This window comes from Emys orbicularis, chromosome 2 (assembly GCF_028017835.1).
Source record: "Emys orbicularis isolate rEmyOrb1 chromosome 2, rEmyOrb1.hap1, whole genome shotgun sequence".
NCBI lineage: Eukaryota > Metazoa > Chordata > Testudines > Emydidae > Emys > Emys orbicularis.
The window spans coordinates 46,798,032-46,822,834 of record NC_088684.1 but is presented as its reverse complement, the minus strand read 5'-3'; the positions used below and the strand labels follow the sequence as shown (position 1 = coordinate 46,822,834).

The 24,803-nt window shown below is 44.0% G+C and overlaps 1 protein-coding gene across 1 annotated transcript in view; it reads right to left on the bottom strand.

Moving 5' to 3' along the window:
* The window catches only part of NBN (nibrin), a 59,828-nt gene that overhangs the window by 18,950 nt on the left and 16,075 nt on the right, over positions 1 to 24,803 (bottom strand). The window contains exons 5-8 of the mRNA XM_065398709.1: positions 24,465 to 24,568; positions 11,221 to 11,338; positions 8,254 to 8,444; positions 5,917 to 6,014 (exon numbers count right to left, since the gene is read on the bottom strand). Of these exons, the coding sequence (XP_065254781.1) occupies positions 5,917 to 6,014; positions 8,254 to 8,444; positions 11,221 to 11,338; positions 24,465 to 24,568 (511 nt within the window). The remainder of the gene's footprint in view (positions 1 to 5,916; positions 6,015 to 8,253; positions 8,445 to 11,220; positions 11,339 to 24,464; positions 24,569 to 24,803) is intronic.

Sequence of the window (24,803 nt, the reverse complement as noted above, 5' to 3'; positions counted from 1 at the left end):
CCACCTAACAAAGGAAGGGAAGAGCATCTTCGCAGGCAGGCTTGCTAACCTAGTGAGGAGGGCTTTACACTAGGTTCACCAGGGGATGGTGACCTAAGCCCAGAGGTAAGTGGGGAAGTGGGATACCAGGAGGAAACACAAGGAGGAAGGTGCAACAGGATAGGTCTCCTGATTCACACTGAGAAAGTAGAACAATCGACTAGATATCTTAGGTGCCTGTACACGAACGCAAGAAGCCTGGGAAACAAGCAGGAAAAATTGGAAGTCCTGCACAGTCAAGGAAATATGATGTGATAGGAATAACAGCAACTTAGTGGTGTAACTCAGATGACTGGAGCACTGTCATGGATGGGTATAAAATGTTCAGGAAGGATAGGTGGGGGAGAAAAGGTGGAGGAGTTGCACTGTATGTAATAGCTCAGTATGATTGCTCAGAGCTCCAGTATGAAACTGGAGAAAAGCCTGTTGAGAGTCTTTGGGTTAAATTTAGAAGCGAGAGCAACAAGGGTGATGTCGTGGTGGGCGTCTGCTATAGACCACCAGACCAGGAGGATGAGGTAGACGAGGCTTTCTTCGGACAACTAACAGAAGTTTCCAGATCACAGGCCCTGGTTTTCATGGGGGACTTCAATCACCCTGACATCTGTTGGGAGAGTAATTCAGTAGTACACAGACCATCCAGGAAGTTTTTGGAGAGCGTTGGGGACAATTTCCTGGTGCAATTGCTGGAGGAAACATGTAGGGGCCATGCTCCTCTTGACCTGCTGCTCACAAACAGGGAAGAATTGATAGGGGAAGTAGAAGTGGGTGGCAACCTGGGCAGCAGGGACCATGAGATGGTCGAGTTCAGGATCCTGACAAAAGGAAGAAAGGAGAGCAGCAGAATACAAACCCTGGACTTCAGAAAAGCAGACTGACTCCTGCAGGGAACTGATGGGCAGGATCTCCCGGGAGGCTAATATGAGGGGAAAAGGAGTCCAGGAGAGCTGGCTGTATTTTAAAGAAGCCTTATTGCGGGCGCAGGAACAAACCATCCTGATGTGCAGAAAGAATAGCAAATATGGCAGGCAACCAGCTTGGTTTAACAGAGAAATCTTTGGTGAGCTTAAACACAAAAAGGAAGCTTACAAGAAGTGGAAACTTGGACAGATGACTAGGGAGGAGTATAAAAATATTGCTTGAGCATGCAGAGGTGTAATCAGGAAGGCCAAAGCACAATTGGAGTTGCAGCTAGCAAGGGATGTGAAGAGTAACAAAAAGGGTTTCTACAGGTATGTTGGCAACAAGGAGGTGGTCAGGGAAAGTGTGGGAACCTTACTGAATGGGGGAGGCAACCTAGTGACAGATGATGTGGAAAAAGCTGAAGTCCTAAATGCTTTTTTGCCTCGGTCTTCACAGACAAGATCAGCTCCCAGACTGCTGAGAGGAGGTGAGAAGCCCTCAGTGGTGAAAAAACAGGTTAAGGACTATCTAGAAAAGCTGGACATGCACAAGTCCATGGGTCCAAATCTAATGCATCCGAGGGTGCTGAGGGAGTTGGCTGATGTGATTGCAGAGCCATTGGCCATTATCTTTGAAAACTCATGGTAATCGGGGGAGGTCCCAGACGATTGGAAAAAGGCAAATATAGTACCCATCTTTAAAAAAGGGAAGGAGAATCTGGGGAACTATAGACTGGTCAGCCTCACCTCACCTCAGTCCCTGGAAAAATCATGGAGCAGGTCCTCAAGGAATCCATTCTGAAGCACTTGGAGGAGAGGAAGGTCATCAGGAACAGACAACCAGGATTCACCAAGGGCAACTCATGCCTGAGCAACCTGATTGCCTTTTATGATGAGATAACTGGCTCTGTGGATATGGGGAAAGCGGTGGATGTGATATATCTTGACTTTAGCAAAGCTTTTGATACAATCTCCAACAGTATTCTTGCTAGCAAGTTAAAAAAGTATGGATTGGATGAATGGACTATAAGGTGGATGGAAAGCTGGCTAGATCGTCGGACTCAACGGGTAGTGATCAATGGCTCGATGTCTAGTTGGCAGTCGGTATCAAGAGGAGTTTCCCAGGGGTCGGTCCTGGGGCTGGTTTTGTTCAACATCTTCATTAATGATCTGGATGATGGGATGGATTGCACTCTCAGCAAGCTCGCGGATGACACTAAGCTTGGGGGGAGAGGAAGATACACTGGAGAGTAGAGATAGGGTCCAGAGGGACCTAGACAAATTGGAGGATTAGGCCAAAAGAAATATGATGAGGTTCAACAAGGACAAGTGCAGAGTCCTGCACTTAGGACAGAAGAATCCCATGCACTGCTACAGGCTGGGGACCGACTGGCTAAGCGGCAGTTCTGCAGAAAAGGACCTGGGGATTACAGTGCACGAGAAGCTGGATATGAGTCAACAGTGTGCCCTTGTTGCCAAGAAGGTTAATGGCATATTGGGTTGCATTAATAGGAGCACTGCCAGCAGATCGAGGGAAGTGATTATTCCTCTCTATTTTGTACTGGTGAGGCCACATCTGGAGTATTGCGTCCAGTTTTGGGCCCCCCACTACAGAAAGGATGTGGACAAATTGGAGAGAGACCAGCGGAGAGCAATGAAAATGATTAGGGGGCTGGGACACATGACTTGCGAGGAGAGGCTGAGGGAACCGGGCTTATTTAGTCTGCAGAAGAGTGAGGGGGGATTTGATAGCAGCCTTCAACTACCTGAAGAGGGGTTCCAAAGAGGATGGAGCTAGGCTGTTCTCAGTGCTGGCAGATGACAGAACAAGGAGCAATGGTCTCAAGTTGCAGTGGGGGAGGTCTAGGTTGGATATTAGGAAAAACTATTTCACTAGGTGAAAGCACTGGAATGGGTTACCTAGAGAGGTGGTGGAATCTCATCCTTAGAGGCTTTTAAGGCCCGGCTGACAAAGCCCTGGCTGGGATGATTTAGTTGGGGTTGTTCCTGCTTTGAGCAGGGGGTTGGACTATGTGACCTCCTAAGGTCTCTTCCAACCCTAATCTTCTATGATTCAATGAACTTCAAGAACCAAATCCTAGGACTCTTTCTTGGTCAAAAATACCACTGAAATGAAAGTCAATGACAGTTTTGTTTGAGTAATGATGGACTGTAGGATTCTGGTCCACAGTATTCTCATCAGTATAATAAATACTTTAATATTAAACAGTCATTGGTATAGCACAAGACCCAGCCGTACATATCATAAAACACAACATTCAAAAAACAAGAAATCTAAACTGATTATGTGGTAGTTATTTTTTCAGGTTATTTATGGCCCCTCAGGATTACTACTATTTAACTTGCATCTAAAGTGCAAGAAGGGATCCTATGACGGAATACACCGGCTAAAGGAAAAGTTTATTCCTGACCCCGTTGGTCAATGATTGACTTACGCCATGAAGCAGGACGGTTTATATCCCTTATGCATTTTTATCCTAACGTAAATGTGGTTGTTTACATTATCCGTATAAATATTAAATCCTTTTTTGAATCCTACTAATTGTTTGCCATTAATGGCAACAAGTGCTGCAAGCTAAGAAATTATTTCCTTTATTCAGTTTTAAATTTTTTGCTTCTCATTTTGATCAGATGTCCCTTTATTGTTTCATGTGAGACAGTAATAAGGAGCACCCAGTATACATAGTGAATCTCATTTGTTACTTCACTCTATCATGTCCTCAATTAATCACCTCTTCACTGAATGAAACAGTATTAATCTTTATAATCTTTTCACATATGCAGTCTTCCAAGTCTCTAAATCATTTTTGTTGCCCACATCTGGCCCCCTTCCATTTCTGCTGTACCTTTTTTCTGATGAGATAACCAGAAGTGAACACAGCACTCAAAGTGTTATATAATGTTATATAATGGTATTATATTTTCAGTATTTTTTCTTCTATAGTCTCTTTTTGTGGGTGGGGGTGGGGGTGGGGTGGGGAGGTGGAAGGTAGAATGGGGATTTGCTGCCATTGCACACTGAGCTGTCTATAATCATGTGCAGGTCTCTTTAGTGAGTGCTTACACTTTAATTGTTTTGCTTTGCCCTGCTGCGAAAGACAAGTTGACTCATGCTTTCTTACAGTACTTGGTACTAAATGTTTGGGTAAGACAGTTTTTAGTGACCTTTGAACTCTGGAATTGTTTCCTCCATTAGATTTTAAGTGTGATGACCTTCATGGCCTGGAACAAAGTCCATTTATTCAAGCATTTGCCTGAAGGGATGAAGACTGTCTCTCTCTCTCTCTCTACTTATATAATTGACTGTGGGACAAGTCTCATTAGGGTTTTTTTTAATACTAGTCAACTTATTTTGTATTGTTTTTAATATAATTTATGCACATATGTCCAGAGACAGGTGGTGGTTGTTTTTAAAGAAACATTATCATCAACCATCAAATCCTATTGGGCTGTGCCAGTTCTGTGTGCCCCACTTTCCCTCATGAACTTCCTGTTTCATCGTCAAGGAATATTGGTTTGTTTGTTTGCTTTTTCCAAAACTAGCTTATTTCTTTAAACTGTCTTTTGTGCATTTTTCAACACATGTAAGAATCAACAAGCCTCATCAGGAGGGGTTACTGGTGCACTATGTGGTGCAAGGCACGTGGGATGAAATCTTTGGCCCCACTGAAGCAAATGACAGAAATCACACTGATTTGAGTGGGGATAGGATTTCACCCTCACCCTTCAGTCTCGTTGCCTGAATGCACTCAAAACATACACCAGTGACCCAGAAATACCTACCATTTTAGGACTTATTGTTTAATTTAAAAACTACATAGAATAGCATGTAATTTAAACCTGTAAATATAGCTTAGGTTATTAATATAATACAAAACACATACTATTTTAATCCCTTAAGCCACGTCCCAAACTTGATGCCCTGCCCCTCACCCCTCCCAAAAAACCAAACATTTGGAAAACAGGAAAAAAGTATGATCGGTTCGCATAGATTTAGATTCTTACTGCATTAGTGAATACAATGCAATATACTAGAGTATAAACTGGTTCAAAAAATAATTAGGTAAATTCATGGAGGATAGGTCCCTCAATGGCTATTAGCTAAGATGGTCAGAGATGCAACTTCACACTCTGGGTGTCCCTAAACCTCCAATTGCCAAAAGCATGTGGCACTGGCGACTGTCAGAGACAGGATACTGGGCTAGATGGACCACTGATCTGACCCAGCATGGCTGTTCTTATGCTAATGCTTGGAAACAAAACACCGAAAACCAAACCTGTGAAGTCTAGACTTTTCCCTATTACATTTTCAGGCCAACTAAACTATTACTGTTCTGAATTTTTATTTTAGTTTTTTAAAAAGATTGATGCCTTTAAGTGCAAATAAGGAACTGCATTATAAACCCATTCCTTTCTTATTATTTTTATTCTTTTTACTTTCTACTGTTCATCCTTCATCTGCTTTGCACTACTGTTCTCATTCCAAGGGTGCAGGATAGCATGGAATAAGCAGATTACATATATATTGTTCCTGTGTGCCATTTAAAAATGTGGATTTCAAAACATTCTTTTAATACGTTTTTGTATATTCACTGCACAATATATCTGATTTTAAGTCAGTGTCTGCTTTTTTCTTTACATCTATAAATATGATAATCTTTGGTGCAAAAATTACAAAAACATTAAAGCAAAAAATACTATATGGAAAAAATAAAAGAACATTTATTTTAAAAACATATATAGGCCTGAAAAGAGAATGGCCATTAGCTATTACTTGACCCTTTTGTATACAAAGACATATGTTGCCTCCTTTGCTTAAACTAAGATAATCAGCCATGACTAAGACTTCTAGGTTCTATGGTAATACAAAATAAATACTACTAACAAAATATACACACACACACACCCCTCTCCTCCCCCTCCCCCCGCAGAATAACAAAGTTTATAAAATTACCTATGCCAGGCTGGTTTTGAGGGTTGCAATATCTTTCCATAGACATGAAGATAACTGCTAATCCAATTTCTGCTTCTGGAATGGCTCTGAGATTCTTGCTATTAAAAATAAAACACAGTTTTAGAAAATTAAGTACCAAAGATCAGCAGCTTTTATATTCAAATACTCTGTTCTTTTATACAAACATGTGCTTCTCAAAAACATGTTCAAAGACGGAGTAGCAAATGGCAGCAATCCCATCATACAGTACAAAATGCTTCATGCACCAACAGCAGGCTTAAGGGAAAAAATCTTAACATATGAGCCTTGCAGGTGAGAACTTCAATGTCCCATTGCCACTGCAGGTCCATTTTTAGTCCTAGTAATCTTGACAGTGCCCCTTTCCCTTCCTGACCTCAGTTCAGATCTGGACACTTAGCCAAACTAAGGTGCTTCCCATAAAGTGTGCTCTAATTCACTGGGGAGGAGGAGAGTAGAAAAATGATATGAAAGACAAGTGCTTCTGACACGATCTGACTTCTATGGAGGCACCTCTCTTCCATGCACACAGCCTCCCGTGAAACAAGACAGGTTCTCTGGTTTTCTTTCCTACGTGGATGATCTGTGGGCCTAAATACTATTAACCTATTAGGTTTGTTAAAATTCTTTTTTTTATCATTATTACCAATGTGAACCTCTATAAAAACAGAGGTTTCAGAGTAGCAGCCGTGTTAGTCTGTATCCGCAAAAAGAACAGGAGTACTTGTGGCACCTTAGAGACTAACAAATTTATTAGAGCATAAGCTTTCGTGGGCTACAGCCCACTTCTTCGGATGCATATAGAATGGAACATATATTGAGGAGATATATATACACATACAGAGAGCATGAACAGGTGGGAGTTGTCTTACCAACTCTGAGAGGCCAATTAAGAGAAAAAAAAAAAAACGTTTGAAGTGATAATCAAGATAGCCCAGTACAGACAGTTTGATAAGAAGTGTGAGAATACTTACAAGGGGAGATAGATTCAATGTTTGTAATGGCTCAGCCATTCCCAGTCCTTATTCAATCCTAAATTGATTGTATCTAGTTTGCATATCAATTTCAGCTCAGCAGTCTCTCGTTGGAGTCTGTTTTTGAAGTTTTTCTGTTGTAAAATAGCCACCCGCAGGTCTGTCATTGAATGACCAGACAGGTTAAAGTGTTCTCCCACTGGTTTTTGAGTATTATGATTCCTGATGTCAGATTTGTGTCCATTAATTCTTTTGCGTAGAGACTGTCCGGTTTGGCCAATGTACATGGCAGAGGGGCATTGCTGGCACATGATGGCATATATCACATTGGTAGATGTGCAGGTGAACGAGCCCCTGATGGTATGGCTGATGTGATTAGGTCCTATGATGATGTCACTTGAATAGATATGTGGACAGAGTTGGCATCGGGCTTTGTTACAAGGATAGGTTCCTGGGTCAGTGTTTTTGTTCAGTGATGTGTGGTTGCTGGTGAGTATTTGCTTTAGGTTGGGGGGCTGTCTGTAAGCGAGGACAGGTCTGTCTCCCAAGATCTGTGAGAGTGAGGGATCATCTTTCAGGATAGGTTGTAGATCTTTGATGATGCACTGGAGAGGTTTTAGTTGGGGGCTGAAGGTAACAGCTAGTGGTGTTCTGTTATTTTCTTTGTTGGGCCTGTCTTGTAGGAGGTGACTTCTGGGTACTCTCTGTATGTGTGTATATATATCTCCTCAATATATGTTCCATTCTATATGCATCCGAAGAAGTGGGCTATAGCCCACGAAAGCTTATGCTCTAATAAATTTGTTAGTCTCTAAGGTGCCACAAGTACTCCTGTTCTTTTTATAAAAACATAGGACAGCTCCTGCTCCTGTGATCTTATTTGTATTCCGTAAGAGTTTATTTTGAAAGTAGTTCCTATTCATCTGTTGAGAAATGCACTTGTGTCTATTTAACCAATAGATTTTCTCTCCTATTTTTCCACAATCCTTTTATTCATAGCTTTTTTTTTTTTAAATGGTAGAACAAGAAAGGACTTGACTTTCCTATTTATATTGTAGACAGCAAACAGTTGGTCAAGGGAAAAAGTAAACTGACACTTTAACTGAACAAAGTCCAATTAATTGTGATTCATTTGGATGTTCTTACACAAAATTCTCTAAGACGACACAATCCTTCCTTCCCCCAAAAGTTTTAGTCAATATTTCATTAAATTATTGTAAGACTCTTGAGCAATATAGACACCCTCTCCAAAAAAATCCCATCTTTAATCCGTACACAAAGAACTAATCCAAATTACTGCTAAAATTTTCTGAAATTTCTATTAAAGTAAAAGAATCTATTTCACCTTTGTAACACGGCGATAATGGAATCAATCCAATTTCTCACTGAGTCAGACATTGGGACCTGCGAGTTAGTTAATCCTGCATCAATGACACAAACTTCAGGAGCTAACAGTAAAGAAGTTTCTTTTATTCTCTCTGGCAACAGTTTTGCTTCTCCCCCTCCAAGAATAATTGCTGGACTCAGTTTCTTATGCTAAAAATCAAGAAAGAAAATGCAATTTAATGAACAGATTAAATTTAGTCAGATCCATTAGTATTCTTTTTACTGAAGCAACAATAATATTGAATAATATCAGAACCTATTCTAGAATCAGAACTATATTAATTTGAGGAAATCTAAACCCAGTTAGAAATTTTCTGATGAAGAATTTTGTTGGAAAATGCCTGTTCATCAAACCCACATTGTCTTGAGAAAATGGTTCAATTTGACAAACAATCAGCCCTGGGAGCCAGCTGGCCTGGGAACTCTGAAGCACCGGGGTTCCCAGTCCTGAGGCAGTGGGCATGGCCAGTCTGCCCTGGAGCTGCAGACCCTGAGGGTACATCTACACAGGGATAAGAGACCCATGGCACAGCTGAAGCTGCCCAGGTCATCTGACTCAGGCTCATGGGGCTAAAAATTGATGCGTAGACATTTGGGTTTGGGCTGCCAACATCTACACAGCGATTTTTTAGCCCCGGAGTTCAAGCCCAAGTCAGCTGACCCAGGTCAGCTGCCAAGTTTTTTACCCCCCTGTAGACATACTCTGGGAGACCTGGCAGCTACTGACTGAAATGGACACTCCTGTCAGTTTCACCACCGATAGTGAATAGTACCCAACAGCAGTGTTGCAACTGTCAAGAACGTTCGTTTCAGTCAGCAGCTGCCAGGTCCCAGGGAACATGCTATGTTTCAGAAATACCATGTGACAGCGTTCCCAAAATGAATTTTCTTCTGGATCTTGTTAGTGAGAGAACAAAACCAAATTTCAAAATTTGCAATTTCTCGCAAATTGGAAATCCTGAGTTTCAGCCAGCTCTAAGTAAAATGCATATGTGCTACTCCTGGGGGTATTCTGTATCAAATAAATAAAAATTCTGCACACATTTTAAAATTCTGCAAAATTCTGTAAATTTTATTTGTCGAAATAACACTACATAATCACACCAGTTTCTATTATTTTGGTAATTTATTTCAAAATACCTGTCAGCAAGTATGTCTGTAACAATACAGACACACACAAAAATTCCCCCAGGAGTAGAGAGTTAAAGAAACCCCTATGACAACATAGTTCCTATTTCTCTGCCCCTCCCACCCCCACACACTCCCCGTCCCCCTGAGCCCAGCCGGGAGCCCAGACACCCACAACCCCTTCCCTCCAGAGTGCAGCCATGGTGCCCCCTCCAGTCAATACACCCAAACGCCCTCCCCACCCCAGAGCCCAGACAGTGCCCTCCTCCCCCCCCGGTCCCCGAGCCCAGCTGTGGCCCTCCCATCCCCGGGATCCAGAGGGAGAAACAGCCTGATGCTTGGTCCCAGGCTTGCATGGAGTTTCCTGCACACTGCCGTCTCCTTCCCTTAGGGTATGCTGGGAACTGCAGTTGCCAGGAACCCTCTAGCTCCCTTCCCCCCGGCAGTGTCTTCTGTGTGTAAGCTGGGCTCTGCTGGGTCCAGCAGCCCTTAATGGCGGCCAGCAACACTGCAGCCCATTTCAGTGGGGGAAAAGAAATTCTGCGTGCATGTTAATTTCTGCAAAATTCGGCATTGCGCAGTGGCGCAGAATTCCCCCAGGAGCAACGTGCTTACATACACGAGCTTATACTACCAGTGCAAGTGATTATTCAAATCTCTATTAAGCATGTTTGGCATCAGAGAGACAATATCAAAAGAGACCATTGCAAGTTTTCTGATTCCTGCCCACCTCCCCGCCAGTTGCCATCATGTGTTCATCAGTATTTCTCTCATTAGACCTTGTCTCAAACTGGGCCCTGATCCTGTAAAAAGTTCTGAAAATGCAGACTTTTCTTTCCTGTGCAGAATTCAGTTATTTCAGTGGGAATCCACATGGGGTAATGATCTGCACTTGCAGATTCCTTTGCAGGACTTGGGCCTCTGACTCTAAGATCCTGAGGGAAGAGGCAGGGTCTTATGTCTGTAAAGTGCCATGAACATTTATATTTCTCATTTGTTTAAAAAAGTAAGAGGCACACATATACAATAGTACAGGTAGGCAACAACTAGGAGCAATTAAGATAGCCTTTAAACCCTCTCACCCAGTTTTGCAATCCAAGACCAAAAAATTAGTTTTTTGCACCCAACCGAAGGCATTTTTAGTGACCAACCTAAATGGAATAGGTTAACCCTACTCTTCACGTACAGATTTCAGCTGTGTGTGTATTCAACTAAAACTGTTACAAAATGCAGCTTTTTATCCAGGCTTCTGCAAGCAGAGATCCCTCTCTTTAAACAGAGACTGTCCAGTAGTTCATATGGGCAAAGTTGCTATAGTTTTAGGATACTCCACAGCCGATAAACTTGATATAAAACTGCATGAGCACAATTGTTTTTCTATACTCAGAGGATTGTGGACTTTCAGAGCATGCCAATTGGAATCAGACATTCGTGGATAGTTTCCGTAGGTGAAGGGAGATGACTCAATGTTTTAAACGAAAGTGAGTAAAAGACACAGATTGAAGGGCTGAGGTCCAATTTCTGTTGATGGGTTAAGACAACGTCTCCGAATCAAGATCAAGTTCCACAGATGCTTGAACATCTGTGGCAGGCCCCCACAAAAGTTTCACTCCCTATTACATACCTTCTGAATGAGTGCAGTTTCAATACACTATCAACATACAAGGTGTTACATTTGAATTCTAACTGGTACATTTTTACAAACAAAACTAATTTCATAGGTTTTCTGTTTCAAAGTATCTTTTAAATACTTTGATCAATATTGTCTTTACATCTTTGCAACCCAGAGACCAGTTACCTGTTTAGCACTTAGGAACAGAAAGGTTTTGCCTCTGAAGATAATTTTTCTTTCATGACGCATAGACAGATCCAATTTTTCAGGGCCAATACCAGGCTCATCAACTGGAGGATAAAAACTACAATGAGGGGGGGAAACAAAGTTATAAAATTCAGATTTATATGTTTTATGCAGCTTTTACTGCAATTTATTTCTACTTTGTTTATTTCAAAATAAATCTTTGAAGGCAGGACGTCAAAATATATTGTAATTCTTTACTGCTGTTATAACTACTTATAAAATGGGGAAAGGAGGGACTGGATCTTTCAAGGGATTTATAACAGTATATGGAGCCTCTCATTTCTGGATCAGTGATTTGAGGCAGAGATTTTCAAATTCAATGGAGTTGGGCATCTCTCTCTCTCTCAGGCTCCTTTGATAATCCTTACCTAAATCTGGCACAGGTCAAGTGTGACCTAGGGTCATTACCATCAGTAATGACTTGATGGTCTAAGTGCCAGTTCTACTGAAGTGATAACCACATCATAAAAACTATCACCATGACAGATACCTTATTGACAATCTCAGCAGAAGCCCATGTCTCAAGGATCCCTGCACAACCTACTCACTACTACAAGTGATCCTTCTAAACAGGGATAAGGTACATGTATTAGAAGAGATGAAAAACATGTACTAACTCTGACTGTGCTACACATCTTTAAACAGCAATATGTGCATACACAGACAGACACACACACTTTTTCATCAAGCGAAACAAAGAGAAGGTTATTCACCCTGTGTAGTAACTGAGGTTCTTTGAGATGGGTGTCCACGTGGGTGCTCCACTTTAGGTGAATCTGCGCCCCTGCCCTTGTAATCAGAGATTTTTAGTAACAGCGCCTGGTTGGGTCGCACATGTGCTGTCCCCATCTCGTGCCACCTCTGGCAGTTACATAGCATTGTGCGACCAACCCCCACTTCTCTACCACAGTTTCTAGCATAAAAACTCTAAAGTAGAGAGGTGGGTAGTGGAGCACCCACAGGGACAACCATCTCGAAGAACCTTAGTTACTGCACAGCGTAAGTAACCTTCTCTTTTTCAAAGAGTGTCCATGGGGGTGCTCCACTTTAGGTGACTGTAGAGCAGTGCCCCTCTCTGGAAGGGAGGGGCTTCGGAGTTGCAGTCTGGGCGGATGATAAAACCGCAAGTCCCAGTATAGCGTCTGATGTCGAGTCCAGCTATACGACATAGTGCTGTGTGAATGTATGGGCAGAGGCCCAAGTTGCTACTCTGCAGATGTCCACAATGGGCACGTTGTTGAGGAAGGCTATCAATGTAGAGAAAGCTCTGGTGGAGTGTGTGTGGGTCTGCAGCGGAGTTTGTATTTGTTGATGGCGATAGCAAAAGCCAGTGCAGCCGGAGATCCATTTTGACAGCCTTTGGATATGGCGTCTCCCTTAGATCGTTCCATGATGGAAAGAGATAACTTTGGTGACTTTCTAAAAGACTTTGTCCTTTCAATGTAAAATGCTAGCATCCTTTGGATGCCCAGGGTATGAAGCATTGCTTCTTGTTTGTTCCCATGAGGTTTTGGGAAGAACGATGGGATATGGATGGGTTGATTCAAATGGAATGACTAAACTATTTTAGGTAGAAACTTGGGGTGTGGGTCATATGGTAAATTTGTGAAAAATATTGTGTATGGGTGCCATGAGGGTCCCAGTTCTCCCACTCTTCGGGCGGATGTGATAATGACAAGGAAGGCATGGAGAGGTGGAGAAGTGAGCCCGTCACCAGGGTTCAAAAGGGGGCCCCATAAGGCATCGCAGCACCAGACTGAGTTCCCATGATGGAGTGGGGGGCTCGTACTTCAGGGTAGAAGTGGCAGAGACCACTGAGAAAACCTTTGGTGGTAGGGTGGGCGAAGATCAAGAAGTCGCCCTCTTGGTGGTGGAATGCTGTGAGTGCCGCAAGGTATACTCTCACCCAACTCAACGAAAGACCTGATTTCTTGAGTTCTAGTACATAATCCAATACCATAGGTAGAGGAAAGATAGTTGCCATTGTTTGACTATTCTGGCACCATGTATGAAATCTTTTCCATTTGTGAAGGTAGGTATATTGTGTAGTAGACCTTCTGCTGTTTAAAAGGAAGTCCCTTACCTCTTCTGAATAGGTCATTTCACGTTCTTGGAACCATGGAGCAGCCATGTCTTCAGGTGGAGTCTTGCTAGGTTCGGGTGGTAAACCTGCCCGCATCCTGAGACAGGAGATGAGGTAGAAGTGGAGTGCGTGGTGGGTACAAAGTGATCTTCAGGAGGTAAGGAAACCACATTTGTCTGGACTGTGTGGGAGCCATTAAGATGACTCTGGAGTTGTCAGTCCTTACCGTGTGTATGATCCTGGCTAGGAGAAGGATCGGGGGAAAAGCATACAGTAAATGTGTATCCCATTTGTGGAGACAGGCATCAACAAGAGAACGGGTCCCAGTCCTGCTCTGGAGCAGAAGTATGGGCTCATGGTGTTTTGTTGCAAAGAGGTCTATAGTTGGGAACCCCCAGCATCTGAATATGTTCAGCAGTACCCTGATGTTCATTTCCCTCTCATGGTCTTGTGAAAAGGTTCTGCTCAATGCATCTGCTATGGTGTTTTGGCATTCTGGTAGGTAGGAGGCTGAGATGTCGATGTTGTGGCAGATGCCTCAATACATTGCATCGCTTCTGTGCATAGGAAGTACGACCATGCCCTTCCTTGGCACTTTATATAAACATACAAGCGACGTTGTCCATCAGCACCTTTATGGATTTGTCTCTGATTATGGGTAGGAAGCGTGAGCATGCATTGCACACTACTCACAGCTCAAGTAGATTTATGTGTAATGTTGCTTCCAATGGGGACCAACACCCCTTGATCGTATGGTTGCACAGGTGTGCCCCCCAACCTAGCAGAGAGGCATCTGTTGTAAGTATCATCGAGGGAGGGGTGGGGGCATGCGAAGGGAACTCCTGTACAGATATTGTGTGATTGAGGCCACCAGTGTAGACAGTTTTTTAATTTGCTTGGCATTGTAAGAAGCTTGTTTGTGTGCGGAATATATACTGTCCTGAGCCAGCCTGGCAGGCATCACATGTGTAGTCTGGCGTGCTTGACAACAAATGTGATTGCTGACATATGGCCTCTTAGTCAGAGGCAGGTCCTGGCCAATGTCTATGTGATGGCTTGCATTATATTAGGTTGACTAGTGGTAAATCTGTGCCGGGGCAGACAGGCTATAGATTCCAGAGAATCGAGGTAGGCCCCAATGAACTCCAATCTCTGCACAGGTGTGAATGTTGACTTTTGTTGGTGTGACGTTATTGACATGAACTGTGACCATATAGATCATTGTTGCAACCAAGGTCCTATAGTTGCACTAAATCACGTACAAAGGAGGTCAAATAAGGTGTTTACGAAAAGGTTATGATTTGCCGGTTATGATTACGCTATCTGTATGCAGGTAATCTCTGCTTACAAGGGCAGGGGCGCAGTGGAGCACCCATGTGGACACCAATCTCAAAGAACCTCAGTTACTACACAGGGTGAATAACCTTCTCTTTGTTTTGCTTTCCTGGCATGAGCCTTGAGATTGTGGCAGTGGGAGCACTTTTGTGGTATGTGTGTACCGCCAAGACAGCAGACACAATGTGAGTGCCCGTCAGACACCAGGATTGAGGACTGGCAACGTTTAAAACCCAGGGAGCTGGGAATGCCCCTTAGAATAGTGTTTCTCCTGTGAAGGAGGGTAACTATACTATACTAAGGGATTTCCTAATAACTGAAACTTAAATTCCTAAGTTACGAGAAATGTTAAGAATAAACTGGGAAGAGGTAGGGTAGTAAACTAACTACTAATTAACTAATTAGTATTCAAAAGTTAAGATAGGCTAAAGATAAATCTCAGAGGTGCTGCCAAATGCTCCATCTCAAGCAGAGGGTGGTAGAGAAGGAACTGGGGGGAGGAGGGAGGCAAGGGGGTCCCAAAACACTATGTAACCGCCAGAGTTGGCACGAGACGGGACAGCACGTGTGTGATGCAACCAGGCACTGCTACTGAAAATCTCAGATTACAAGCACAGGGGTGCAGATTCACCTAAAGCGGAGCACCGACTGGGACACTTCTCGAAGAACTACCCATTTCCCCTGTTCTGGCTGGTGATAAAAGATGCTTCTCACATTAACATGTAGAGCAGAAAAACAGTTTTCCAGTGGCCTAATGGATAAACCGGATTCAACATATTTATTTTACAGAGTCCAGTGGAATACTAGTACAGACAGACACGACTACTGCCCCCCAAAATCTACAATTTAGGCCCAAATCCTGAAAACATTTTAGCTTGTGCTCAACTTTAAGCACAAGTGGTCCTATTGTCTTCAGTATGACTACTCACGTGCTTCCAGTTTAAGCACCAAAACATAGATATTTGCAGCATCAAGGCCTCATATCAGAGAATGACAGAACAAAGCACAGAGTAATCAATAAGTTATTCCACATATGCATGTGCACAGCATGGTGAAGTAGATTTGGGTTTATATTCTACTCAAATGTCACTTCTTGAGAGCCCCATATTAGAAGAGAGAGTTTAGAATTGATATAAATCAGGAGTAGTAGGTTTGCAGAACATATTAGCCAAGTGTAGCACAGAACATAACTACCTGAACAGAGACAGAATTTAGTAGAGTAATGGACTTGGTGGGGGTACTATCCTGTTTTCCTGCCATTAGCTGGAATTTACAAAGAAAGTGAGGTGGGTGGCAAATTTTCATCTTCAGGTAAGACACATGAGTTGACTAATGAACTGGGATTTTTAATTACAAGTCAGTTTTGGGGTTTTCCCCTTCCCTTTTAGCCTGAATTACTCCTGGGGGAATTCTGCACCACTGCACGCATGCAGAATCCATGTTCCCCACAGATTTCTTTGCTTCCCTACAGAAAAATAACCGTCTAACAGGGAAGCAAAGGGAAGCTGCAAGGGCGGTCACATGCCCCTCCCCAGCACTGCAGGGATGTTATTTTTGGCGCCCAGAGCACCTGGCAAAGAGGTAAATCACTGCTGGGGGGGGGGGGAGGCTATGCCCCGGCTTGTGGCCCCTACCTTCTATCGGGCTCAGTGGCTAGTCCCAGCTTGGCTGGGGAAATTGGGACTTGCTCTTCCCCTGAAAGGAGCAGCCAAGGTCGGGTCAGATCCACTCCCAGAAACCTCCCCTGGATGCAGAAAGCTCTGCACACACCCCATACTTCCTGCCCCATCGCTCCTCAGCCACAGGGGAAGAGGTCACTGTATGGGAGCTGCTCACCCACTGACTCCTCATGCATCTGGACCCCTACGTGACACCCTGGCATCCCAATATTCACCACTGTCATGTAATTAGGATATGTTTTATACGAAGTATACCTTATTAGGTATCATTCTAAAAGTTTTGATCTGCTACACAGTAATATCTCATTGGATTGTATGTGCTATCGTCATATGTGAAGTTATTAAGTTTGTCTACGTATGTGTTACTGAAACATGTTGTGAGGTTGAAAACACCCACACGTAGCCTTTCAGGTACAACAGTAAAAAGGCCAAACAATGTTAATGTCTTATTGAGGAAATGCACACTGCACACAAGGATTACCCCAGGAACTGTGTAGAATAGAAACCTCTCAGAGATAGGTTTCAGAGTGGTAGCCGTGTTAGGCTGTATCAGCAAAAACAACGAGGAGTCCTTGTGGCACCTTAGAGACTAAAACTGATTAAGTGGGTTCTAGCCCACGAAAACTTATGCCCAAATAAATTTGTTAGTCTCTAAGGTGCCACAAGGACTCCTCGTTCTCTCAGAGATAGCACCACACAATGGGAATGGTTTGACCCACGTCACAGCAAAAGAGCTTTCCAGCAAGTCAGAAGAAGATATAAAAGGGGGAAATGACATTATGATGGTACCTCACTCCCCCTACAACACCACACCTGGAAACACCTGAGGGGGAAGTGATGGTCCCAGGCTAAAGGGATTTCTAACCTGTGTATGACAACCTGGGAAACCCAAGCTGCAAAGCCAAGGCAACTTGTGCCTTAAGAATCTGCCAGCCTGTTTATCACTCAGGATGAGAATTTGCTAATTCATACCCTACCTATGTAGTATGTTAAGCTCAGTTTGCAGTTTTGTTTATTTACTAGGTAATCTGCTTTGATCTGTTTGCTATCACTTATAATCACTTAAAAAAATCTATCCTTTTGTAGTTAAACTCATTTTATGTTTTAATCCAAACCAAACTGCATTTGACTAAGGTGTCTGGGGAAAATCTCAGCTTGGTTACCACAAGTGTGCACGGTCCTCTTCACATTGAGGGAGAGGCGGACTGGGTGTTAAACCCATATCTTGGCCAGATATGACGAGGGAAGGCCAGTACTGCTCTGGGAGGCTGGTGGTTAGAGAGCTTGCTTGTGACTGGGTGTGTCCCTACCTGTGTGAATGCTGATGAATGTGCAAGCTTGTCACAGCAGCACAGTGTGAGAGGGAGCCCAGGCTGGGGGTCAGAGGGCTCAGTGGTACCCCAGTTCCAGGTGGCACCACGGGGGAACCTGTCACACCCCACCCCTGAACCCACACCACTCCTCGCTGAGCTTCCCACACTCGAACCCCCAACCCCAACAAGCCCCATCCCACTGCATCTGGACTACCCCGATGAGCCCCCTTCACCCGGAACCCACACCACAGAGCCCGAACCAGCTGCACCTGGACCCCCCTGCTGAGTCCCACTGCCCCTGCATCCAGATCCCCACACACCCAGACCCCTGACTGAGCCACCCACACCCAGACTGCCCCACACAGAACCCTCTCACTCCCACTTGGGTCCCTCCACACTAAGCCCCTCCACATTTGCATCGTGCCAGGCTGAGCCTGCTTGCCCACACCTGGTACGGAGCAGGGCTCAAGGGTGTTTCTGGGGCAGACCCAGCCCTTGCACTGTGTCAGGGTAGAGTTTAGCCTCAACACCAAATCCGTGTCCTTGGGGGCAGGGGAGGGGGGAGGGGAGGAGGGAATGACTCCAGGGTGCTCCCCCAGAGCCTCCACATTTGTTGACAATTAAAATTTGCAGAATTTTGCATAATTTTAAAATATTGTGCACAGAATTTTTAATTTTTTTGGAGCAGAATTCCCTCAGGAGTACCTGAGGTAATTTCACTCATGCTGGCTTTCTGATAGACTCAGGCTTCTGAACATTATGATTTTTCCTAGCCTAATGATCAGTGGAAAAGTGTTTCTCCCACAGGGCCTCTGGCACTGCCTAAGAACATTAGTTAAAATATACAGCCAAATCCCCCTCCTCTGCCTTTTTTGAGGTGTAGGAAGGAAGCAGATATGATATTTGTGAAAATTAAAAGGAGTTTTTGGAGATTTAACACAAGCAGCTGCTAAGTAAGTTTATAATAGCTCCCTGAAAATTACATCTTAAGGATCATCCATTCTGAGATACTGTAATTATTTTAAATATAGATCTGGTTATTATATGAGCTGCCTCATCCTGCTTGATGCATAGGAATCTCTTTGAAAGTTAAATGATAGATACACTGCAGTGTCAATCATGTTTAGTGAAGTTCAATTCCACTGGGGGGGCTTTAACAGTTAACAAAAATGTTAGGAAGAGAAAATATCCGTCAAATTATATTTTAGGGAGCACTTAACATTCAATTATATTGTCACCTTTTAGCACATCTGTAGTTAGAATGGTCATTATGCACTCAGTTTCAGAAGCATATGCACTGGCAACACACATTAACAGTAGCTTTACAGCTAGATAATGAAGTACCATTAATGTACACTAATCACAGTTTACACTATCAATGGACTTTCTCTCATGTAACAACCAAGGGCTTGGCTAAACTTGTGAGTTAGAGCGCATTAAAGCATCCCTGGGCACCCTAACTCATGACGCATCCACACTGGCAAGGCACGTAGAGCGCCCGGACTCCATGGCTAGAGCGCTCCTGGTAATCCACCTCAAAGAGAAGCATAAAGCGTGCTGCGCCCCGACTGGAGCACCACGGCACCAGTGTGGATGTCCTGGTCTATTAATGTGCTCTGATCGGCCTCCAGAAGTGTCCCACAATGCCTGTCCTAGCCACTCTGGTCATCACTTTGAACTCTACTGCCCTGCCCTCAGGTGACCAACCGTCAGACCCGCACTTTAAATTCTCTGGGAATTTTGAAAATCCCCTTCCTGTTTGCTCAGCAAGGTGTGGAGTGCTCTCAGCGAATCTTTCCATGCCTCCACGCGCCAGGCGATCCCCAGTATGGAGCAATGGCGAGATGCTGGACCTCATCAGTGTTTGGGGGGAGGAAGCTGTCCAGTCCCAGCTGCGCTCCAGCCATAGGAATTACGATACCTTCGGACAGATATCAAGGGACACGATGGAAAGGGGTCATGACCGGGACGCACTGCAGTGCAGGCTTAAAGTGAAGGAGCTGCGGAATGCCTACGACAGCCCGCGAGGCAAACTGCTGCTCTGGTGCTGCCCCCACAACCTGCTGTTTCTACAAAGAGCTGGATGCAATACCTAGGGGCAACCCAACCTCCACTCAGAAGACCCCCATGGACACTTCAGAGCCCAGTTCAACAAGGCAGGAGGAGGAGGAAAGTGGGAGTGAGGGTGCTGAGGAGGAGGAAGACAGCCTGGCATCCCTAGATGCATGCAGCCAGGAGCTGTTTTCAAGCCAGGAGGAAGGTAGCCAGTCGCCGCGGACGGTGCTTGGGGAAGAACAAACACCAGAGGAGGTGCCCGGTAAGCGGCTTTTATTTTGGGAAGGAAATTGTTCGGTGCAGGCTCTTGGGGCAAGGAGGGTTAGGGCTGCATGCATGCCTAGATGCAGAATAGGGCATTGATGTACTCTCTCACATCGCAGTAATCGGCCTCAGTGATCTCTTCAAAGGTCTCATGCAGAAGTTCGGCAATCCACTTGGGCAGGTTCCTTGGCAGAGCTACTGTGCTCCTTGTCCCAGTAAGGCTAACATGTCAGCGCCACTGTGCCGTGATGGGCGGGGGGGACCATTGCTGCACACAGGCAAGCTGCATATGGGCCAGGGTGGAAGCCGCATTATAGTAGAAGACCCTCCCTTGCTTCCCAGGTCACCCTCAGCAGCGAGATATCTTCCAGGATGAACTCCTGTGGAAAATATGGGGACAGTGTTCAGTACAGGGGCCCCCTGCAGCTGTTGGCTCTCCCCAAGGCACAGAACGCCAGAGGACAGCACAGCCGTGAAACAATCAGTCCCCCTTGATCCTGTGCTTACTCACCATTTTGGGGCTCCTGTGGGTTATGTGCGCTCGCTTTGGGACAGGCAATTTCTGCTATTGTGTAGACTGTGCTTGTCTTAAGTACGGCCGAATCATTGCTCTGTCTGGTGTGAACAATGCTGCCTCTGTTAAGTGTTGCATTTTGGCTTTACAGATGCAACCTTAAGATCCCAGGCATCCTTGTTATCAACAGCCGAAAGACTCCAAAGAATCAGGAAGTGACCATATAGAAGCAAAGAGGACATGCTGCATGAAGTAATGCAGCAGTCCTTTAATGAAAATCAAAAAAGCACAGGAGTGGCAGAAGAATGAAAGGAGGGTCCGCCAGCAGAATGCGCATCGCCGGCACCAAAGCACAGAGCGGCTGCTAAGTATCATGGAGCGCCAAGTGGACTCGATTCAGGCACTCGTAGCAATGCAGGCAGAGCACTTCCGCACCGCCCCCCTCTCCACCCCCCAGCCCTTGTCCCAAAACTCTTTCCCTTGTGCCCCCATGTCACCTCCAACCCACTTTCCCCAACACCCGGGTTCTTATCGCCACCAGCTGCCTCCAACACCTGTAGCTTCTCCACTCAACCCTGCAAACTATGACCCATACCCACTGCACTCAACCCCCATCACCATGCATTTTAGCCAGCTTGAAGTGCAGCACTCATTGCACAGCACTCCAGACAGGAAGGCTCAGTATGATAACAGGACATATGCAAATCTGTGATTCTCCCATTCCCCTCCCCAATCCCTTGCCCTTTCTGTTTCCCAAGCAGTTGTGTTTCTTTTCAATAAATGAATTTTTTGGCTTTGAAAACATTCTTTATTATTGCATTAAGTAAAAGATACCTTAGCCCAAGAAAGAAACAGGCACTGCAAATCAGAGTATCATACGTAGCAAACACAGATTCCTACTAACATTGGAACCACTGCACTTCACTCCTGTGCAGGGCACCACTGGTGGCTTTCAGTCTCAAATTGCTCCCTCAAGGCATCCCTAATCCTTGCAGCCCCACGCTGGGCCCCTCCAATAGCCCTGCTTTCTGGCTGTTCAAATTCAGCCTCCAGGTGTTGAACCTCCGAGGTCCATGCCTGAGTGAATCTTTCACCCTTCCCTTCACAAATGTTATGGAGGGTACAGCACGCGGATATAACCGTGGGGATGTTGTCATCGGCCAGGTCCAGCTTCCCATACACAGTTATTCTGCACCGACTCAGCCTGTTGTTGAACCGCTCCTCGCTGCTGTCAAGGCTCCCTGTGTAGGGTTTCATGAGCCATGGCATTAAAGGGTAAGCGGGATCTCCAAGGATCACAATGGGCATTTTGACTTCCCCTACAGTGATCTTCTGGTCTGGGAAGAAAGTCCCGGCTTGCAGCTTCCTAAACAGGCCTGTGTTCCAACAGATGCGTGCGTCATGCACCTTTCCGGACCAGCCTGCGTTAATGTCAATGAAACACTCCCGGTGATCCACAAGTGCCTGGAGAACCATAGAGAAATACCCCTTCCAATTTATGTACTCGGAGGCTAGGTGGGCTGGTGCCAGAATTGGAACATGCGTCCCATCTATCGCCCCTCCGCAGTTAGGGAAACCCATTTGTGCAAAGCCAGCCACAATGTCATGCACGTTACCCACAGTCACGGCTCTTCTGAGCAGGATGCGATTAATGGCTCTGCAAACTTGCATCAACACGATTCCAACAGTCGACTTTCCCACTCCAAACTGGTTAGCAACCGATCGGTAGCTGTCTGAAGTTGCCAGCTTCCAGACTGCAATAGCCATGCGCTTCTCCATCGTCAGGGCAGCTCAATCTTGTGTCCTTGCACCGCAGGGTGGGGGCGAGCTCAGCACACACTCCCATGAAAGTGGTTTTTCTCATGCGAAAGTTCTGCAGCCACTGCTCGTCATCCCAGACTTGCATGACGATGTGATCCCACCACTCAGTGCTTGTTTCCCAAGCCCAAAAGCGGCGTTCCACTGTGGTGAGCATGTCTGTGAATGCCACAAGCAATCTCGTGTCGCAAGCGTAATGCGAGTCAACATCAACGTCGGACCCCTCACTGTCAGTTTGTAGCTTAAGGAGTAACTCGACTGCCATTCGTGACCCATCAGCATATTCCTCAGCAGTTCGGGCTCCATTCCCACAGAACGAAAGGGAAGACAGAGCGCGCAGTTCAAAAAACGTTGAAAGATGGTGCCAAATGTGGACGGAAGCACAGGGATTGCTGGGATGCGAAGCGATGAATCATGGGGCTTTGGGACAGGACCCATAATGCCCCGCACCCCCACATCCCCTTCCCACGAGCCACAGCGCCAGAATGGGAAGAGGTGCTCTGTGGGATAGCTGCCCATAATGCACTGCTCCCAACGCCAAAGGTAACTAACATCCCTTCCACTTATGATGTTTAATGTCACAGACTATTAATGAGGCAAACAGCTTAGTTAAAAATTAGTAATAGAAGAACAGCACCTATAGTTACACTATCTAGCATAAAATTACAAGATCTATCCATCTTCATGATTCAGAATTATTGCACATTTACTTTAAGATTAAGCTAAACAAGGAAAAGGTTTATAGAGCATCCATATATGGAACTGTTCTAGAATAACTACAGCACTTTAAATTCATACCCTATCTTATTCCAGAATAACTTCTGTGTAAACAAGCTGTGAAGTGCATAATGCTTTTTGTCTGAAGCATTTGGTATTAGCCGAAGGCAGAGGTAGGAGAGCAGACTAAAATGGACAATTAGTCTTTTCTAGTCTGACACTGTCTGTTCTTAAATTTCTAACAACGTGAAATATACAAGACCAAATGACAATCTTAGATGCACAGGCATGAACTAAGTGCAATTTGCATTGTGTATTCATGTGATAGAGCCACAGTATGCACCCTGTTTATCTTGTAAAATGAGGTACTCCACTGGCACATCATCTGGTTACACAAGGTAAAAAGTGATTCTTCCACATAAGATCATGACCTAGCCCTTGTTATCTAGTGGCATATTAATCTTATTTTAACTTCAGACAAAAGCACAAAAATTTGATATTAAAGGCAGCTGAACATATTTGGGTTATTTCTGTTGATGACCAAAGCTTAAAATGAACCTAGTCTTACAAAGTGAAAAAATAGTGGAAAAATAAGTTTTCATATTGAGATAAGCTTTATATAATTATTTTAAAACAAGAAAATTAGATTTTTAATGTATCTATTCCCAAAAGAGTATACATGCTGCTTTGACTATATTACCATAGAGATCTCTATGGCAACCTCTGAAAATGAAGCCTAGGTAGACCTAGTAGCATCTCTAAGCATCTAATGAACACCAAGAACTCACATTTATATATTACGTTTTTTAACTCCTCAGGGATCGAGGCAAGAAAATTACCAGAATGTAAAATGTTTCAAATTAAGCAGTCGTCTGCAACTCAAATTATTGCAATCAAAACTTTTTTCAGTACTACACTTTACTTCTTTCCACTTTGTACAGGGCAAGAAGGTGAATTACAAAAAAATACTGAATTGATCACAGCATCTTTACATTAGTTGGAATTAGGACTTTTAAGAAAAAAAGGTAAAAACCTCTCTATACTCTGGAAGACATAAGTAGAACAATGTTATTATAAATTAGTTTAGCTCTTTTATCGGGTAGTTATATGCCATATAAATGCATATGTTACGACAAGTAGATGTCAGAATATCCTATGGTGCTGAAAAATACAGACTATTACACATGAAATAAGACATGGCAGTTACATCTAAACTGGACAAGCTTACGGGGCTTCTCGTTTTAGGAGTAAATAAGTATTTATATGTAATATAATGGTATAACTTCAGAAAATAGGTGCTAAAAATGTGAAAAGATGATTAATCTAGCACTCAAGTAATGTAAATATTAAATTAAACATAAGCCCTGTTAAATGCAACTTTGTGATACTGAAAACATGCCACTTACCTTTCCAGTTTTGGCAACTGCTGCTTGGATTGAATGGCTCTGATACATTCCACAAAGTACTCTGGCTTTATAATTGGTCGATTGCAAATCAAAGCACATATAGTCTGAAAAGAAGGAAAGATTCATTACCATACTTAACAATTCAAGCAGAATATGCTGTCACCCAAAAAATAGTACTGAAATCTAATATTTATGTAAGGTCTCAAATGTGGAATGTGTGTTACATAAGTGCATGATAATTCTACTCGGGCAAACGTAAACAAACAAAAAAACCAAATAGTTTTGTTCTTACACCCATCACTTATTCTTTATAATTGTAATTATGTTGACAAAAGCCAT